Source organism: Salvia splendens, chromosome 5 (assembly GCF_004379255.2).
Source record: "Salvia splendens isolate huo1 chromosome 5, SspV2, whole genome shotgun sequence".
Classification (NCBI taxonomy): domain Eukaryota; kingdom Viridiplantae; phylum Streptophyta; class Magnoliopsida; order Lamiales; family Lamiaceae; genus Salvia; species Salvia splendens.
Genome location: NC_056036.1, coordinates 40,555,864 through 40,576,036, shown reverse-complemented (window position 1 = coordinate 40,576,036; position 20,173 = coordinate 40,555,864). Strand labels below are relative to the sequence as shown.

Here is a 20,173-nt window from a genome sequence, read left to right as displayed (position 1 = left end):
GACATGGTCGACCGCCGGAGTAAAGAGAGAGGTGGGGCCGTGACGGCGACGGCGGAAAGGCTGCCAACGTGGCGGATCGACGCCCCGTCACGAGGCGCGTGACGGTGGAGGCGCCACGACAATTCTACTCCTCCCTAGCCTACGTGGAGAATTCCGCCACCACAAATAGTGTATTTCCATTTCTGCCCCCGCATTTCATTATAGCCCAAATAAATTAGCACCTTCGCGTAAGTGTGTGTGCAGTTATAGTTAAACTCCCACAACCAATGAAAGCACGAGAGTAATGCACGTATTTTTTTTTACTGTAGCATGTCCTAAATAAAAAGAATTATTTATTGGAAAAATTAATATTGTCTATAAATATTGCAACCAAAAAACACTTTAATTAATTTTTGTTGTCTAGTGAGAGAGAGAGAGAGATGGGAAGAGCGCCGTGCTGTGAGAAAGTGGGGTTGAAGAGAGGGAGATGGACTGCTGAAGAAGATGAGAAACTTAGAAAATACATTGAGGAAAATGGTGAAGGTTCTTGGAGATCATTGCCCAAAAATGCAGGTACATTGTTTTTTTTTTGGTAATGCGTGTTTGAATGAAATGTAGCTTACTTATATATAATTGTTCTTGTATTTAACAATTATTTTTGTGGGAATTTTTTTAGGGTTGCTTAGATGTGGAAAGAGTTGCAGGCTGAGATGGATCAATTATTTGAGGTCTGATGTGAAGAGAGGAAATATATCTGCTGAAGAAGAAGAAATCATCTTCAATCTCCATGCATCAAAGGGAAACAGGTTCCTTACTTTTTCCTATTTCAATAATGCAAAACTAAAAGTATATTTTTAAAAGCAATATTCGTAATTATGATTATAAATTGTGAATTGATAGGAATGAGTCCAATCAACTGTAAAGTAGTGTTATAAGTACTATGTTATATTGTTATCGGATGAAGTTTTCTTTTTTATTTTTTTGATAAAAATAAAATCATTTCTATATATCATGTATAATTGAATAAAATCAAGCCACAAAATTCCAAATGAAATTAAAAGTGGGCATAATCTAGAAAATGTAGCAATTCACTAGTCCATTATAACCTCAATAAATATGACCTACACTCACTCATGACCCTTGCGGCTATTTATTGCCGATAAATAATTTTTTTTAATTATTTCCACAACGTGTCCCTGACCATACTGGTTCTGAATAAAGTGACATGTATTTACCTTGTTATGGTATATTCTGACACGACTTTTTTAATACAAGATGTTGCTTGGATAGAAATTGAGTCAATTGACCGGTTCGAATTTATTCAATTATTTTAATTTACTATAGAGAATAGAACGGTTAATAAACTATCAGCATGAAATTAGGTTGATATTTTTTAGGGGACATTAACTTGTTAATTAAATGAAAACAAGATAAAGTTGACTTGAAAAGCTATAACTAATCATAATTAACTCATTTAATCAACTTGATTAATTAATAATCGGCGGCTGAAATTTTGTAGGTGGTCTCTAATCGCCGCGCATTTACCTGGTAGAACAGACAATGAAATAAAAAACTATTGGAATTCCCATTTAAGCAGAAAATTCCACGGTTTCCGCCGCCCCAATCCCAACTTCATCCCACCACCGTCGCCGCCGCTGCCGCCGAAGGCCGGCGGTGGTGGCCGCAAGAAGACCAAGAGCGGTAACCGGAGAGGCGGCCGCAAACGCACGGGCATTCAAGAAGACACCGCCGGAGCTGCAAGCGCCGCCGTTGTTATGCCGGCGACTCCCACTCCGGAGAGAGAGAAAATTGGCAGAATCATCGCGGAGGAGAGAGAGAGCGGCGGCGACTCCATGCCGGGACCGGGAGTCTGCGACATGGATGATATTATGGAGGATTTGAGCGGGCTTTGGGGCTCGGAAATCGGGGGTGTGGATATATCAAGGGCCGAAGAATTCGGGCTGGGCCTAGAGAACTCATCGATGTGTGATGCGCGTGATATCTACGAGCCCGAGCCTCTATCACGGGCCAAGGAGTTCGGGCCAGGCCTAGATACCTATGATCCTGGGCCTCCATCACAGGCTGAAGAGTTCGGGCCAGGTCTGCAGAACTCATCGATGTGTGATGGACGTGATACTTGCGAGTCCGGGCCTCCATCATGGGGCGAAGAGTTCGGGCTCAGCCTAGAAAACTCGTTGAAGTGTGATACTTACGAGTCTGAGCCTGGGAATGGGCTGAGAGAAATGGGCTCGGGCCGAGGAGATCTATCGGAATGGATGTCATCAGAAATTTATGAAAGTACATTTTCGTGGTTATGGGATGACTGTAGTGAGAAATGTGACCCAAACAACGAATTGTTGGATGATGTGATGTGTTCATGGTTGTTGTCGTAAACTTTATGCTACTTATAACTTTTGTAGTAAAGTGAATGGCCATAAATTGTGATTTGTAGTTTAGTCTGTTCGTAAAGATTGAAGGATATCAACCTTGGACAGCTAAATCATCGGTTATTAATTTATGAAGTGAATGTTGTTTTCAAATTTTTATTTTCACTATTTAAAGTTGTATTGATCATCTAATATCGTTGTTGTGTTTCTACTAAATATCATTTGTAAACTTGTTAAGTTGTTATCCTACATTTGACTTGTGGATAGTGAGTTTGTAGATCGATGGGTCTTGTGGATTTACCTCTTCACGCTGAAGGAGATTTTTTCCGTAAATTTTGGTAATACTTTATTATTTTCTTTGGCTAAATTATTATAACTTGTTAACTAGTGGTAGTTATCCCATCAATTGCTACGTACCTCGTATTAGGAATTAAAAGTTTAGAAGGGATGTTTTTATATGGCAATATAAAATTGGTTTACTAAATATGGAATAAAAAGATGAAGCGTAGTTCAAATTTAGCCACAAATGCATTTCTTCATTTATGATTGATCACATCGCTGAAAAAGAGAGCATTTATTTAAACGTAACGGCTCTTTCATACATCCACTTAATCGTGAGACTTATATTTATGTGTATTTTCCAATCCTCCACACAATTGAAATAATAGTTTATCAGAAAACACTTGAATTAAGATTTATATAATCTCCAAAGATATGTATATGTAATAATAAATAAAGGTTACTTTTGATTATTTATTCAGTTTTATCACAACTGCTGAATAAAAGAATAAGACAGCTGAATCAAATGTAAAATGACGGCTGATTTTACCGACAAAAAACTGCCAAAAAATTATAGATAATGCACTTTATATATCATGAACATCCTTGTCGTGTAATTTATGCTAAAATCTTTTTTTCCCTTTAAAATAAAAAGGAATAATATTTTTATTTGATGACCACAATCATAATATCTCAGATATAATAAGGAAATATTAAAAAAATGATATGGACTCCACATAATCGTTGCTTAGTGTTCAAAGTGGCAAACACAAATTAGTACATAATGATTCTTTAAATCCTTAAATATGCAAATCATGCAACAATACTTTTCTTTTGTCGTAATAAGGAATCTTTAAATACGAACTATGCTTACTTATTATATAGATTTTTATACATTAATACATACATGATTTTAAGTTTTTATTTTATCACAGTATATCTTACCGTTAGCCATAACATTTATGGACCTAAAGCATATCGTTTGAATTAAAAGTTAAAACTAATGAAGTTCAAAGCTTTCGAGGGAATAATAAGAGTAATGGTTATGGCAATGGCTTCGGTCCCCCTTTACATTAATAACTTCCGCCATAACTATATGTACCTTTCACCTCTCCCTCTTTTTTGTATAGTAGCAAAGAATAATTCAAACATATTCCATATGCTAGCTAGCTATGTTAGAAACATTACATGCTAGAAGAAATTAAACTAGATTAATGGTCCCAATAGTGTATAAGATAATGCACCATAACAAATACTCCTTTGGTCCAACTAAGTGTTTCCGTGTTTTTCACGAAATGTGAATTGAATTTTTTTTAGAATGTGACTTACATTTTTATATAGTACTCTGTACTACTAATTTTTTAATGAAATGAGTTAAATAAAATGTGTAATTTGCTTACAACTTTTAATAATTAAAGCTTAATGAGACTCTGATAGAGAATGAAATAAAATAGTAAAATGAGACTGATAATATCAAACGAACGTGGATCATTATTTTATAATGAAAATTGCAAATGGTCTAAAAAATCAGTGCAGTTATTTCCTACTCAATTAAACGTTACTCCCAAAAATCATAAATTTTGACTTTGCAGTCCATTTTTCACGATTGAAGATTACGGCAAAGTTAAAACTCGCGTGTCAAAATTGATGTCGATGTAAAAAGTCAATAATACATCAAAACGACATTATTTGAATATTAAAATTAAACAAAAAATATTAGTAGTAGAAAATATCCGAGAGATAAGTCTCGTCGAGGCATTTCTCCAAACAGTCTGCCCGCATTTGACACACCACCGTTGCAACCCCTCCTCCTCCGGCCACCAACGGTTGAATAGAATTCACAATTCAACACAGTAAAGACGACAAATGTCTTGCACAAAGAAAATTTTTTCACTTCTTGAACATTGCTGTTGTTTGGAGTTGTTCAGTTGTGGAGTAGTAGCTATGCTATTTGTGCTGGTTTGTAAGGTTTATGTATCATACTAACGTGGAGTTCGGGTGTGCACCACCTGGATCCAACAGTGGTATCAGAGCCCTGGTTCAGGGACTGGGCCTGTGTGGCTCGGGGTTCGGTGGGTTGCGCTTGCAAGTTCTCCGATGTGGTGTGTGAACTCGACCAAGACCAGGGGTGACCTGTAACATGGGGGCACAGACATGTACGTGGTCTTGGTCTGGTGGTCTTGGTTTGATGGGATGATTGTGGTGAAGCAAACCATATCCCACATCGGAGAATGGAAAAGAGTTGCACGCATATAAATGGACTACCCCAACTCCATTAGTATGAGGCCTTTTGGGCAGTACCCCAAGAGTAAAACCGTGAGGGCTCTACCCAAAGTGGACAATATCATACTAATGTGGAGTTCGGGTGTGCCCCACATGGACCCAACTAAATTATTCAAGAAAAATAATGAAAATATAATTGGGATATTATGCCTCATTTTTCTCCAGTTTCTTACTCTCCCTCCGTAAACCCTCTACCCAAAGTGGACAATATCATACTAATGTGGAGTTCGGGTGTGCCCCGCAGGGACCCAACTAAATTATTCAAGAAAAATAATGAAAATATAATTGGGATATTATGCCTCATTTTTCTCCAGTTTCTTCCTCTCCCTCCGTAAACCCTCTACTCCAGTTTCTTCCTCTCCCTCCGTAAACCCTCTACCCAAAGTGGACAATATCATACTAATCCGTAAACCCTCTACCCAAAGTGGACAATATCATACTAATGTGGAGTTCGGGTGTGCCCACAGGGACCCAACTAAATTATTCAAGAAAAATAATGAAAATATAATTGGGATATTATGCCTCATTTTTCTCCAGTTTCTTCCTCTCCCTCCGTAAACCCTCTGCCTCATTTCACATAGTGAAGAACCGAATAAGGGGATGAAAAAGTTTGTATTATTATTGTCTTGTGTTATTTACATTTGCTCATTATCCTAATATTTATAGGGATAAATGAGACCCTTCAAGAACCCCAATAAATGAGATTGGAACTACACATTTGGGAACTCTACACTGTTTTGGAACTCAACTCCAATAAATGAGGACGTCTCTTTATGTTTTTTTGTCTTTCCAACACTCCCCCTCAAGTTAAGTAACGGGGTTTCCGATACTTAACTTGCTCAATACTTCCTTGAATGATTTGGAATTCACCGCCTTGGTTAAAATGTCTGCCAACTGATCTTCTGACTTCACATATGGAAACTCGACAATCCGGGCTTCAATTTTCTCCTTGATGAAGTGTCTGTCAACTTCCACGTGCTTAGTTCTATCATGCTGAACTGGATTCTCAGAGATGCTAATCGCAGCTTTGTTGTCGCAGAACAGTCTACATGGTTTTGGTACATACAGATCAAGCTCTGTCATGAGCTTCCTTAGCCACAATATCTCGGTGAGGCCACTTTTGATTCCACGGAACTCAGCTTCCGCGCTTGAGAGTGCAACTACCTTTTGCTTCTTACTCCTCCAAGTAACAAGATTTCCTCCAACTAGCGTAAAGTACCCTGCCGTGGACTTTCGGTCATTTGGGTTCCCTGCCCAATCTGCATCAGTGAAGCCACTGATTTCCAAGTGTCCATGTTTCTCAAACAACACCCCATGTTCCGCAGTACCTTTCAAATATCGTACAATTCGGAGAGCTGCTTCCCAATGATCTTCTTGTGGTGAGTGCATGAACTGACTTACAACTCCCACAGCATATGCTATGTCGGGCCTAGTATGAGAGAGGTAAATGAGCTTACCTACCAGCCTTTGATATCTCCCCCTGTCTGTGAGCGTTGCTCCTTCCACTATCTGTAATCCGTGATTCTGTATCATTGGGGTGTCTGCTGGCCTACAGTCTACCATTCCCACTTCTGCTAACAGATCGAGGATGTACTTTCTCTGATTGATGAAGATTCCCTTTTCTGATCTCAGAACTTCAATTCCTAGAAAATACTTGAGACGACCCAGATCCTTCATCTCAAATTCTTTGAACAAGTTCTTCCTCAATTCACCGATCTCTTCTTCATCGTCTCCGGTGATGATCATGTCGTCCACATAGACGATAAGACACGTGATTTTCCCATTCTTCTTTTTTATGAACAACGTGTGATCTGAGTTGCTCTGCTGGTAATCATACTTCTTCATTACTTCAGTGAATCGACTGAACCAGACCCTTGGGGATTGCTTAAGTCCGTACAATGTCTTCTGGAGCTTGCATACTTCTCCAGGCTGAAATTCATTTCCAAATCCCGGAGGGGGGACCATGAAGATTGGTTTAGGTAGTTCCCCATGCAGAAAGGCATTCGTCACGTCAAACTGGTGGAGTGGCCAATCTTTGTTAGCTGCGATCGAGAATAGTACCCTGACTGTGTTGATCTTTGCTACTGGCGAAAAAGTCTCAACATAATCAACTCCGTATGTCTGAGTGTATCCCTTTGCTACAAGTCGTGCCTTATATCTTTCGACTGAACCATCTGGTCTCCGTTTGATAGTAAACACCCATCTACACCCCACTGCTTTGACTCCTTTTGGTAGCTCTCCCTTCACCCAGGTATTATTCTTCATCAACGCTTTCATTTCAGTGAACATGGCTTCCCTCCAATGTTTATGCTTCATTGCCTCTTCTGCAGTCTGTGGGATTTCCTCTTCCTCATAGAGTGCCGCTTCAAAAGCTCGAGCCATTTTAGTCAGATTTCCCTGTACAAAGTTTGCCACTCCATATCTGCTCTTTGCACCAATCTTCTCGGGAGAGTACCTTTTCGGGGGAATGCCTCGAGTGCTCCTAGGCGGAAGAATGTATCTCCCAGTGTCACTATCCACAGTGTTATCCACATCTTCTGCATTGTTAGTAACAACTGTAATAATCTCCTCAGTCTCAGATTCGGGATTTACCTTGGATATTCTTGGAGGAGGATCGGGAGGCAATGGACGAGGAGACTCTTGTGGAGGGGCGTGCTCGGCGGTAGTGACAACTGCCTCTGTTTGATCCTCAATAGAAGGATTTGGAGATAGCACAAACCAACTTAGAGAGTCCCCATGATCAATTTTAGGATTTTTCTCCCCCTGACTGCTAAGGTGGTGTGGGTAGAAGAACTCAGTTTCCAGGAAATTGCAGTTTATGGTAGTGACAATTTTCTTAGTGGACGGATCAAAGCATCTGTACCCTTTCTGGTTTACCCCATACCCAACAAAGACGCATTTGGTTGCACAAGGGGAGAATTTGGTTCTCTCGTGTTTAGGAATGTGGACATAAACTGTACATCCAAAGACTTTTGGTGTCATGCTAAGGGATTCGGGTATTTTGGCTTGGGTGGAGAGAACATCAAGGGGAGTTTTTTTGTTTAGGATTTTTGTTGGCAATCTGTTGATAAGGTAGACGGAGGTTGCTATAGCTTCAGGCCAAAGAAAGGTTGGAACTTTAGATTCAATCATAAGGGCACGAGTAACTTCTAGGAGGGTACGGTTTTTTCTCTCAGCCACCCCGTTTTGTTCTGGTGTATAAGCACATGATGTTTGGTGAATAAGACCTTTCTTTCTAAAAAATTCAGACATAGTGTTGTTAACAAATTCCCTACCATTATCTGACCGAAGGATTTTTATGGTGGTTTGGAACTGAGTTTGAATCATATTGAAGAAAAGGATAAATTTATCGGTCACCTCAGATTTGTGTTTTAAAAAATAAATCCACGTCATCCTAGTGCAATCATCAATAAAGGCAACAAAATATTTGTAACCATTCCCCCCAATAACAGGTGCAGGACCCCAAACATCAGCATGCACTAGATCAAACATAAATTTCATACGAGTATCTGAGGGTTTGAAAGATTGTCTGTGGCTCTTGGCCAAAACACATGTCTCACAAGAAAAAGTTGTAGGAAGTGCAAAATCAAGAAACAAAAGCTTAAAATAACCAGGGGAAGGATGTCCTAGTCTTCTGTGCCACAACCAAGCCTCTTCTTTCGTGGATCCGTGAGCCAGCATCGCACTACCATGTTGAGCTACCCCATCCACGTAGTAGAGTCCTTGGTTCTCAGTGCCACGCCCAACGATCTTCCTCGTCCGAATATCCTGCAAAATGCAAAAACTCGGATGCATTAGGAGTGTACAGTTCAACTCTCTTGTCACATGACTTACAGACATCAATCTCTGGGATAAACTTGGAACAAATAAGCAGTTTGACAATCGAAGATTTGGTGAAATCTCAATAGTTCCAGTCCCGGCCACTGTAATTAGTTCCCCATTTGCAGTCCGAATAAAAGTTTCAGTAATTTCCCCAAAATCAATAAAATCAGCTCTCTCCGGAGTCATAGTATCTGTAGCACCACAATCAAAAATCCAACCCTTCCTATTTATTCTATCACCATTTTGCACATTAAATGCAGCGGAAATATTTATCAGAGGTGCAAAACGATTTCTGATCCTCATTGTATCATTTTCTAGGGCTGATTTGATATTATCAATTTTCGTGGGGGACTTATCATATTTCAACAAGTTAGGTGGCTTATTTCTAGACTGGGGTGTCTGACTTAATTTGGGTAAACATGGAGGACTAAAATGAAAATGCATCAAATTAGAAGGGTTTGGTGGGTGACCAAACCCTTTACCTCCATTAATCCCGTCGCCTCCCCAATTCGTCGCCTCCCCTGCTCTAGTTCTTTCCACAAAATTTCCGACCCGAATTCCACCGCCTCCGCCGCCGCCGTTGTGTTCGCCGCCTCCTCCAGCATTGATTCCGAGAAGATGGGTGTTATTTCGTTTGTTCCCGTCGCTAATTGCTCCATCTCGCTGAGCAATTGGGGTGTTCTGCCTCTGTTCCATTTCCGCGATGTTGGCGGCGGCGAACTTCGTCTGGGCCCGTGCTCTCTGCCTCTCGTCCCACCATTCCGGGTATCCCACCCGTAGAAAGCAACTCTCCCTTGTGTGTTTGTTTTTCCCACAGTGGGAGCACCAAAGCTTGCTCTTGTCCTGTTTTGCTCCGGTCTGGTGGCTGGCTCCTCCGGCAGGTGGCGGTCGTGGTCCGTTCCGGTTGGTTGGTCGGTCTCTTTGCGCTCCAAATCCGTAACCTATCTCCCCCGATGATGCATCGGCGCTTCCCGCGCTAGAGAGGTCTCCGGTGAGCGAAGGGGACGCCGGTGGCATGATCTTCCGTCGAGCCGCCTCCCTCTTCACAATCCCGTAGGCCTCTTCGACTGAGGGGTACGGCTCCAGCTTGAGTATGTCACGCCGAATCCCGTCGAATTCCTCATTTAATCCGGTGAGAAATTTGATTAGTCTTTTCTCGCTTGAGAATTGTCGGAACTGCCTAACTCCTTTATCACAGCACGTTATTGGCGATTTTTGGGTTCTGTCGATACTCACCCACAAACCGTGGATTCGACGGTAATATGTTTCGATATCCATATCTCCCTGTCTAATTGAGATTACCTTGTCTTCCAGGTCATATACGAGGTACGGGTCAGCCTTGCTCTCGTAGGTGACCTGTAAGTTGTCCCACAATGCCTTGGACGTCTGATGATGGGCAAAATCAGCGAGAATATCAGTTTCGATATTGTCGACTATCCATGAGAAAACCACGAGATCAGTCTCCTCCCACTCGCGGTATCCCTTGCTATCTGGTTCGGGTGGTTCGTCGGTGATATGGGAGTATCCCCTTCTTCTCCCTATCGCGACTTTCATTAGTCGTGACCACAACGGGTAGTTCTTCCCGTTCAGTTTGAACGCCACGGTAACATTCCTGGTCGTTCTTAATCTGGACTCGGTTCTAGGTTTCTCCTCCTCTGAGTCTGACATATTTGTGTATAAGGGTAAGGATTGGTATTGTGTTTGATTTGGTTTCTTGGTCGAGAATTGGTTAGGCTATGATGAAAGATTTCTGAGCCAGAATCTCTCCTGCTCTGATACCATGAAGAACCGAATAAGGGGATGAAAAAGTTTGTATTATTATTGTCTTGTGTTATTTACATTTGCTCATTATCCTAATATTTATAGGGATAAATGAGACCCTTCAAGAACCCCAATAAATGAGATTGGAACTACACATTTGGGAACTCTACACTGTTTTGGAACTCAACTCCAATAAATGAGGACGTCTCTTTATGTTTTTTTGTCTTTCCAACACATAGAAATCGCGTAGAAGGAGATTTGACGGACAAAAGGCCATGCTTTTTACGAACCGATTTCTAAGTTCGTGATTAATAACAAGTACTAGTATTTCTTATCATTCTGGATCATTTCAACAATTATTGGTTACAATGAAAAAGCTAGACAATGATGGGATACGAACTAAACAACTAAACAATAATTGCGAGCCCAATAGCAGTGACGGCCCATCAGCCCAAAACCCAAGAAAGAGTATCAGTTCGGCACAACCAAAGAGTTCGGTCACAGCCTATAGCTCGGTAGTATCAGTTCGGCACAACCAAAGAGTTCGGTCACAGCCTATAGCTCGGTAAAAGCCGACCAATCGAGCTCAACTCTCAGATCGGCAAAAGCTGATCGGCAAAGTTCAGCAGTTCGGTCTCAGTATTCGACCGAACAAGGAGATAGTGGACCCATGCAGGATCTCCACGACCTCCATTACACCCACGATCTATTTAGTGGTATTAAGCAGTTATCAACCCCCCTACCAGGGCTGCAAACCACGATCTTAGTTCGAATGTATAAATAAAACTTAGATCAGATAGACCAAGGTTAAGTTCTCTAGATCCTGAATCTCATATAGCGAATCAGTATTGTAATCTGTAAGCTAGATCAAGCAATACAAATTTGCCCTCTATTCTTCCCGTGGACGTAGATTTACCTCAGTAAATCGAACCACGTAATTTTCAGTGTTGTGATCTTCATTTATTACTTGCATTTATTCCCATCAAAAATTCGCTAAATCATCACTGGCGCCGTCTGTGGGAACACAGAAAACCAAAACTGTGATAAAAGCGAGTTTTTGATCCTCTTCCACCAAAAAATGCGTACCAGATCACATAATACCCATACTTCCGTCCGTGATGAACGTGAGGAAGCTAGTCCAGCCCGTAGGTCTGGAAAACAGCCTCGGGAGAAATCTGCCTCCAGTTCTCACGGTGAAAGAACAAACCACTCAAAAAGTCATCGCACCGAGCCTCCCCAGCAGCTCGATTTGAATGAGGCTGTCAAGTTGTTCTTGGCTGAGAAGCAGGATGAGTTCTTAACATTCCTGCAAAAGAGCCAGAAGCCGGAGAAGAAAACGGCGGATTCTCCCTCCCCCTCCAGACATGAAAGTCACTACCGCAGTAGTGTCGTATCTTCCAGGAGAAAGAATCCTCACCACCGATATGTTCCTTCTCCTCCTTGTTACCGAAATCACAGGAGAACTCCATCTCCACCATACCGTAGAGATGTCGGATTCGCTATGTATGGAGCGCTGAAGACTCCATTTTCGGATGATATCACCAGAACTCCGTTGCCACAGAATTACCGAACTCCGTCAGTGACTTATGACGGGTTAGTGGATCCTCATGATTTCCTGGGACGCTATCAGTATAATATGGCGAACCAAGGTCTCAATGAGGTTCATATGTGTAAGCTGTTTCCCGAGCTGCTCATCGGGAACGCAAGAAGGTGGTTTGATAGCCTCCCTCAAGGCAGCATTAGATCTTACAGAGATCTAATGGATGCTTTTCATAGGAGGTTCTTCCAGAAAGCTGAAACCCGAATCACTTCGGCTCAGCTGCTTTCTATACGTCAAGGTCGCGATGAAAAGATTAGCGACTTCATGACAAGATTCCACAAGGAATTCCTACAAGTAGATGATCTCAATGATCTACTTGTCATTTCGGCATTCCAAAATGGAATTCTGCCAGGAGCTCTCTACAGAAAGCTCGTTGAATGCAGTCCGCAAACAGCTCAAGAGATGTGGGACATTGCGGACCAGTTTTCTCGTGCTGATGAGGCAGACCGTCGAAAACGGTCTTTAGACAGCTCTTCCAGAGGAGACAAGAGGAAGCCCGATCATAGCGATCAGGGACATCCTCGCCGAACTCCTTTTGAAAGAATTCAAAGGGCACCGGTACAAGACAGATTGGGACCACGTCTCAATCCTGAGAAACCACCCGCTCAGTTCGTACCATTGAACAAGTCGAGAGCGGAAATTTTCGAACTGCATTCTGATGTGTTCGAAAAACCAAAGCCGATGACGAAATCGGCCACGCGCCGAAGTCAGGATAAATATTGCTCCTTCCATCAAGACCACGGTCACGATACCGAGGAGTGTCGAAATTTGGCAGCAGATATTGATGTTCTTGTGAAAGCAGGGACGTTAAAAAAATACCAAAGCAAGCCGCCGAAAAAGAATAAGAAACAGAGAAGTGCGAACTGCGCTCCTCAGGATCCTAAAAGGCAACAGGATCCCGAAGACGATGACGAGCCGCAATATGATGGAGTGATCCAGACTATTGACGCTCTCCCAGCAGGGAAGACTAAATCGTCTCTAAAATCAGAGCGCAGGGGCTTCAATCGAGAGGAGCCAACACATAAAAGGCTGAAGAAGGAGGAAGTAATTACATTTTCAGATGCAGATCCCGTCCCGGCCATTTCTCCTCATCAAGACGCTATTGTCATTCAAGCTGGAGTGGCAAACAAACTGATCCACAGAGTGTTTGTGGATACAGGAGCGTCGGTTAGCATTCTTTTTAAAGAATGTTTTGATAAACTGGAAGTGGATCCAGCTCGGCTCAGTCCGGCCCCACTTCCTCTGAAAAGTTTCGCCCAGGAGGACACCCGCCCTGAAGGTATTATCAGCCTTCCGATTACGGTAGGAAGAGCGCCTACTAGCTCCAGTACGGTGATCGAGTTTTTTGTGGTAAAAGCTCGATCCCCGTATAACATTATACTGGGAAGAGACTGGCTCAACACAGTTCGGGCCATTTGCTCTACTTATCACCTCACAATCAAGATCCCCACTAAAGGAGGGATAGCAGTCATCCGAGGTGATCAAAAGAGAGCAAAAGAATGTTTGCAGATTGCGCTTAAAAGTGCCGAACAATCAGATCGGCACCATCAAGCATAGCAATCACAGCAGCCGGAGTCAGAGGCAGACGAAATGAACGAAGTCACACCGGAGCCGAACTCGATGAAAGTTCAGTTATACGAAGATGATCCATCCAGAACGGTCAAGATCGGTTTCGCGGGAACACCTCTACTCCGGGAAAAGACCATCCAGCTCCTCAAAGAGTACAAAGATGTCTTTGCGTGGTCTCCGTTGGACATGACTGGAGTGTCTCCCGAGGTAATTACACATCGGTTAAATATTGATCCTTCAGTCCGGCCTATAAAACAGAAGCAAAGACTCTTTGCGGCAGAAAGAAATCAAGTCATCCATGACGAAGTCCGCCAATTACTGAAAGCGGATGTATTATTTGAAGTAAAATATCCTTCTTGGGTGGCCAATCCTGTGATGATCAAGAAAAAAGAAGGAGGATGGCGGATGTGCATAGATTTTACGGATCTAAATAAGCACTGTCCTAAAGATTGCTACCCCCTTCCCAACATAGATAAAAAAGTAGAAGCTCTGATAGGCTTCGAAATTTTCTGTTTTCTTGATTTGTATAAAGGATACCACCAAGTTTTAATGGATGAGAATGATGCTTCAAAAACGGCTTTCATTACTGACTTCGGTATTTTTGCTTATAAAAAGATGCCATTTGGTTTAAAGAATGCCGGAGCCACATATCAAAGGATGGTAGATAAGCTATTTCGGCACCTGATCGGAAAAGAGGTTGAAGTATATGTTGACGACATAGTTGTTAAAAGCAGAAGCACTTCGGAGTACGAAAACAATCTCAAATCCACTCTCGACGTGCTCAAAAAAGCCAACCTCAAACTCAATCCCCAAAAATGTACCTTTTTGGTAGATTCGGGAAAATTTCTGGGTTGTTGGGTTTCAAAGGAAGGACTCAAGGCAAATCCCCTAAAGGTTCAAGTTGTTCAGAACATGGCAATGCCGAAGTCCATACATGATGTGCAAAGGCTAACTGGATGTCTAGCCGCACTGAATAGATTCCTTTCCCAAGCAGCCGAAAAGCAAATGCCGTTCTTCAATGTTTTGAAGAAGGCACCAAAGTTTGAGTGGGGAGCCGAACAGAAAAAGGCTTTTGACGAACTCAAAAGTTATTTAACCGAACTTCCTATTCTCTCTGCTCCAACAGATGCCGAAGTGATATTCTTATATTTAGCAGCATCAGATCAAACCATTAGCGCGGTGCTTGTACGAGAAGAAGGCCTAAAACAGCGTCCTATCTACTTTACAAGCCGAGCATTAAGAGGTCCCGAAACAAGGTATCAACCTCTGGAAAAAATTGCTCTGGCATTAGTAAATGCAGCAAGGAGACTGCGGCCATATTTCTATGCTCACAAAGTATGCGTCTTAACCGATCTTCCACTTCGGCAAGTTTTGACTAAGCCAGAAGCATCAGGCAGAATTGCCAAGTGGGCCATAGAGTTGGGAGAACATTCAATAGAATATCTACCTCGGAAAGCCATCAAGGGACAAGCCTTGGCAGATTTTCTTGTAGAGGCAAAGTTCGATCAGGCAATCCCTACTATTGCCGAACAGAAAAATCCTACCAATGATGAACTAACACAGCCCCAGAAACCCGAAGTAGAGCCGCCGGACTGTTGGATTGGATTCGTAGATGGAGCTTCGAATAAGACAGGAAGTGGAGCTGGTATTCTACTTATCGCTCCCGACGGACACGAAGTAACTTATTCACTTCGGTTCTTATTCTCAACCACTAATAACGAAGCCGAATACGAAGCCCTTCTTGCCGGACTTCAGTTAGCGCAACGTCTACTTGTCAAATCTCTCAAAATTCATTGTGATTCACAAGTCATAGTGAATCACATGCTGGGTACAAGTGAAGCCCGTGGTGAAAGGATGAAAAAATACTTGGACAAAGCGCAAAGTATTAGCCGAAATTTCTCTTATTTTCGGATAATCCACATTCCCAGAGCGGGAAATAGTCGAGCAGATACTTTAAGTAAGTTGGCCTCATATCCGAGCTCAAAGGTGGAGGAATTACCGCACAGAAGCATTGATGAAGCTGAAGTACACTTAGTAACTAGTTCACCAAACTGGATGACGCCAATATTAAAGTATCTAGATCAAGGACAACTTCCCGAGGATAAGAGAGAAGCAAGGAAAATCACATGCCGAGCACGTCGGTATGAACTTCATGAAGGAGTCCTATATAGAAAGTCCTACCTTCAACCGTTATTGCGATGTGTAGGACCAGAAGAGACGGATTACATCCTTAGAGAAGTTCATGAAGGATCTTGCGGTAGCCACATCGGAGCTAGAGCATTAGCTAAAAAAGTTCTGAGATGGGGATATTATTGGCCAACTTTGGTACAAGAAGCAGTACAGCTAGTTAAGAAATGTACGAAATGCCAAATCCATGCAAATATCCCAAGGACGCCGCAGACTGATCTATGTGCTATGCAAAGCCCTTGGCCTTTTATGCAATGGGGCATAGACATAGTAGGACCACTACCACAAGCTCCCCGGCAAATGAAATTCTTGATCGTTGCCGTGGATTACTTCACAAAGTGGGTGGAGGCTGAACCATTAGCTACGATAACAAGCTCAAAGGCATTAGATTTTGTCTGGAAGAACATAGTTTGCCGATTTGGCATACCCCATATCCTCATTTCAGATAATGGGACTCAGTTTACTGACAAAACATTCACGAATTGGTGCCAAGAGTTGAATATTCAACAGCGGTTCACTTCGGTCTCTCACCCACAAGCAAACGGACAAACGGAAGTAACAAACCGTACTTTGGTGAAAGGATTAAAAACTCGGTTAGAACAAGCCAAAGGACAATGGGTAGAAAATCTTCATCAAGTCCTATGGTCTTACCGAACTACACCAAAAACCTCCAACGGTGAAACTCCGTACAGTCTAGTGTACGGCACTGAAGCCGTAATTCCGGTTGAGATCGGCATACCCAGCCCCCGAACCCTTAATTTCTCAACAGAACTGAATGGCGACGGACTGAGAGCCGAACTAGATCTTGCCGAAGAAAGAAGAGAATTGGCCTTCATAAAAGAAGCCAAGTACAAGGAGCAAGTAACCCGGTATTATAACCAAAGGGTGAAAAAGCTGCAGTTTCAAGTGGGAGATCTCGTATTGAGAAACAATGAAGTAAGCCGAGCAGAAAAGCTGGGCAAACTTGAACCCACATGGGAAGGTCCGTATCGGGTGTCAGAAGTCCTGGGAAAAGGGTCTTATAAATTAACCCACATGTCAGGAGAACAAGTACCCCGAACATGGCATATTTCCAACCTCAAGAAGTTCTATTTGTAAGAGACAAGGTCCGGTCAGTCTTGTGTCTAGTTCGGTCCTAGGGTTATGTGCTTTCATATTTTTATTGTTCTTGTGTCTAGTTCGGTCATAGGGTTATGTGCGTTTTGTCTCTTACAAATGTTACTGAGGTATATTGTTCCTTAAAGGCTGATCCCCTTTTTTTAGATCATGTATTAAAGACAATTGTGAGTCCAAGCTTCTAAGGAAGATACAAGATTCCACAATTCAGCTTAAGAAACAAGCAATTCGTCTGAAACGAACTGCAATAAGCCGAAAACCACTCCGGTTAACTAGGGAAAGTCCAATCCAAGCGATAAAATAAGGACACTAACTAAGTCCGGTCAAAGAAGAGTTTACTTCATAAGACCGAGGACGAGTACAATAAATGAAATAAAAAATCGCTGAACTGTAAATACGCAGTGATAGAAGCGAAATGAAAAAATTTCATTTACTAAGTCTTGTGGGGCATACAATTCCGCTGCCCTACGAGAATGCGTTACACCATTACAAAGGACTATTCTACTGTCTACGATTGCTAAAGTTGAGCCACCTATCCGAAAAATCCTCATGATACTGAGTTCGGGCGTTCCGAGCAGTTGAAGAATAAGTAGGTGGACGAGATGCTCTGATCGACCTACCGCCTCTTCCCTGAGTCCGGGAAGTTCTAGCACCTCGGCGGCGAAGAGTCTCTTCACGAAGCATTCGCTGATCTTGCTCACTCATATTCACAACTCCTCTACGAACTTCAGGGCGTTCTTGTCTTGACGTTTCCGGTTGCTCCTGAGTCCGTTGCTGATTTGGAGTAGAAATTTGAGTAAGTGGATTAGAGGTTTGAGTTGGAGTGTGAGCATCTGTTAGCGGGAAACGGCTAAGGAATCTCTCGATTGAGGGACGCCGGGAAAGAATGATGTCGTACAGAGAAGCCAAGCGCCGCAATGATTTCACAACTTGTTGGCAAGCCGAGCTCTCCAGCACATTGTTCTTCCGGAGTACATGAAGCTTCTCCCACTGTTCATCAACTTGATTCTGAACTTCAGATATAGTCATTCCCCCGCGCCCGCAGATGAAATCTTCATATGCAGTCCTCTCAGCGATGACAGTATTCAGCTCGGCCTCCAGATCTTTCTTTATGGACTCTAAGTCCTTATTGTTGGACTCCAGCTCCACTAAACGAGCCAAGAGTTCATCATACTTCATCTGGTCATCTATAGCTTTTTTCTCAGCTTCATTTAAAGCCAAAGAGTATAGCCGCTTCCAGCGAAGTACCTCCAGCTCCTTAGAGTTAAGAATACGAAGCAGCTATGTCAGTTCGGCATTTCAGTTTACCGAGCAGGCAGTAAACCACAATAGGAGTAAAAGAGATTAAGAAAAGCTATAAGGAAGACACGAGTGTAGAAAGAAGAATTTTTTTCATTCACAAGAAAAAATTTACACAAGGAGGGCTTCAAGGCCATTTTACAAATAGAAAGAAAGAAACTAAACTAAGAGAAGGGAGACGAAATCATACTTCGCCAGTTTCGTCTCCGGCTTCCCTGTGGGTTTCAGCTTCTTTCTCCTTGTCGACCTCGGTCTCAGCCTCGGCCTCCCTCCTCCCTCCCTCCTGCTCGGCGCCCCCGTCGCCGATCTGCTGCACCTCTTGCTCGGCGTGCCCGTCGCCGGTCTGCTGATCCTTCTGCTCGGTCTCCTTGCCGGCCTCATTTTCCTGCTCACCCTCTTCTTTGAAAATTGAAGCGGGTGAAACAGGCCCCAAGGAGGCAAAGATGGCCTCCATGTTCTCGTCACGGTCAGCACGGCAATTACGGACTCGTTCAGCAGAAAGCAGGACCGATGAAGACGCAAGATCCTCAAGGAGCGGCAGGCTCTGGAGACGCGCTGCAATCTCTCGGCCATACAGCGGCAAGACGACTTCGGGTTCCTGCTCAACATTATCGGTCATCAATTTCAGCAGATCACCGATAAGGGCCGAAAATTGATTGCTCAAAAAGAGTTTCTCCGTGTAAACACGGAGAGCCTCCCCCTGAGCAACCACGGCAGCCGCCTCCCTCTGTTTCGACCGCTCTCTCTGGATGATGAGCTGGTCTTTGGCACGCTGGGCTTCATCCTGAGCCGAGATCATAGCGGCCCTTGCCCTCTCAAAGTCTGCCCGAGCCTGTTCGGCCTGGTGACGAGCAGCATTCAAATTCCTCTGCATCTCATCATAATCGCTGGACGCTTTAGAGAGTTCAACTGTGACGAGTTTGCAGAGCATATTGTTCCTCTGAAAATGGAAAAAGGAAAAAGTCAACAGAGGGGCCACAAAAAAAATATAGGAAAGAAGCAAAGCCAGAAAATCAAGAAGAAAATTCACCTCTACAAAGTCCTTTGGCCATAAAAAGGGCTCAGAGATATGTTCCGAAGTGGCCGTAACCACTCCTGATCCAACACCCCCCTGGACAATGTCTCTCTCTGGCGCTTTTGGGGGTTTCTGAGTCTTCGCCTTCCCCCTTGCCGAGGTCGATCCCGGCTTTTTTGGATCCGAAGACTGACTCGAAGAGGTCTTCTGCCTCTTCGGATTCTTCTCGGCATCAGACGCCGAGCTGGTGGTTTTCTGTTTCTCCGGCTCCTTTGATTCGGAGGATTTGCGACCAAGCCTGCTTAGCATGTTCACTGCCAAAAAGCAAGAAAACAAAGTTAGTTTTCGCCGCTAAAGCAGTAAAGCATAAAAAAGAAATCCTCACCCTCAGTCTCTTCGTCCGAAGACGAGGAGTCGAACACGAAGTCACCCTTGACGAGCTCAGATTCCAAATACTGTTTCCTAATCATGGGAATCTTATTGAGCCCGCCCTCGAGCTCGTCCAACGGTTCTACCCGAGGATGAGGAATTACGGACTTCGGCCCTCTCCAGGAAAAGTCCGGAGCCGCTGTCCTATTGTAAAAAAAGAAGCGATTTTTCCACATCGGCCATTTGGTTTTACAGAAGGCTCTAAAGGGCTGTAAAGGGATCAAGTAAAACCAGGATCCCTTTCTCTTAAACTGAAAGAAATTAAGGATTGCCCTCAGAGACAGATCCTTTTCTAGTCTACGCAGCTCGGCAGCAAAGGCCGATAAGTGCCTCCAAGAATTCAGAGTCACCTGACCTAAAGGAAGTTGGAAAAAATCAAGAAGCTCTACAAAGGCGGGGGGAAGAGGGAAACGAAGCCCGCATTCTAAGCAGGCTTCGTAAACGGTG

General features: G+C 43.1%; 1 protein-coding gene across 1 annotated transcript; it reads left to right on the top strand.

Annotated features, from left to right (window-relative positions):
* Positions 1-254: 254 nt before the first annotated feature.
* Positions 255-2,632, top strand: LOC121802178 (transcription factor MYB11-like). Its single transcript, XM_042201770.1, has 3 exons — positions 255-552; positions 656-785; positions 1,499-2,632. The coding sequence occupies exons 1-3, from the start codon at positions 420-422 to the stop codon at positions 2,370-2,372; spliced, it is 1,137 nt and encodes a 378-aa protein (XP_042057704.1). The 5' UTR covers positions 255-419; the 3' UTR covers positions 2,373-2,632.
* The last annotated feature ends 17,541 nt before the right edge of the window (positions 2,633-20,173 follow it).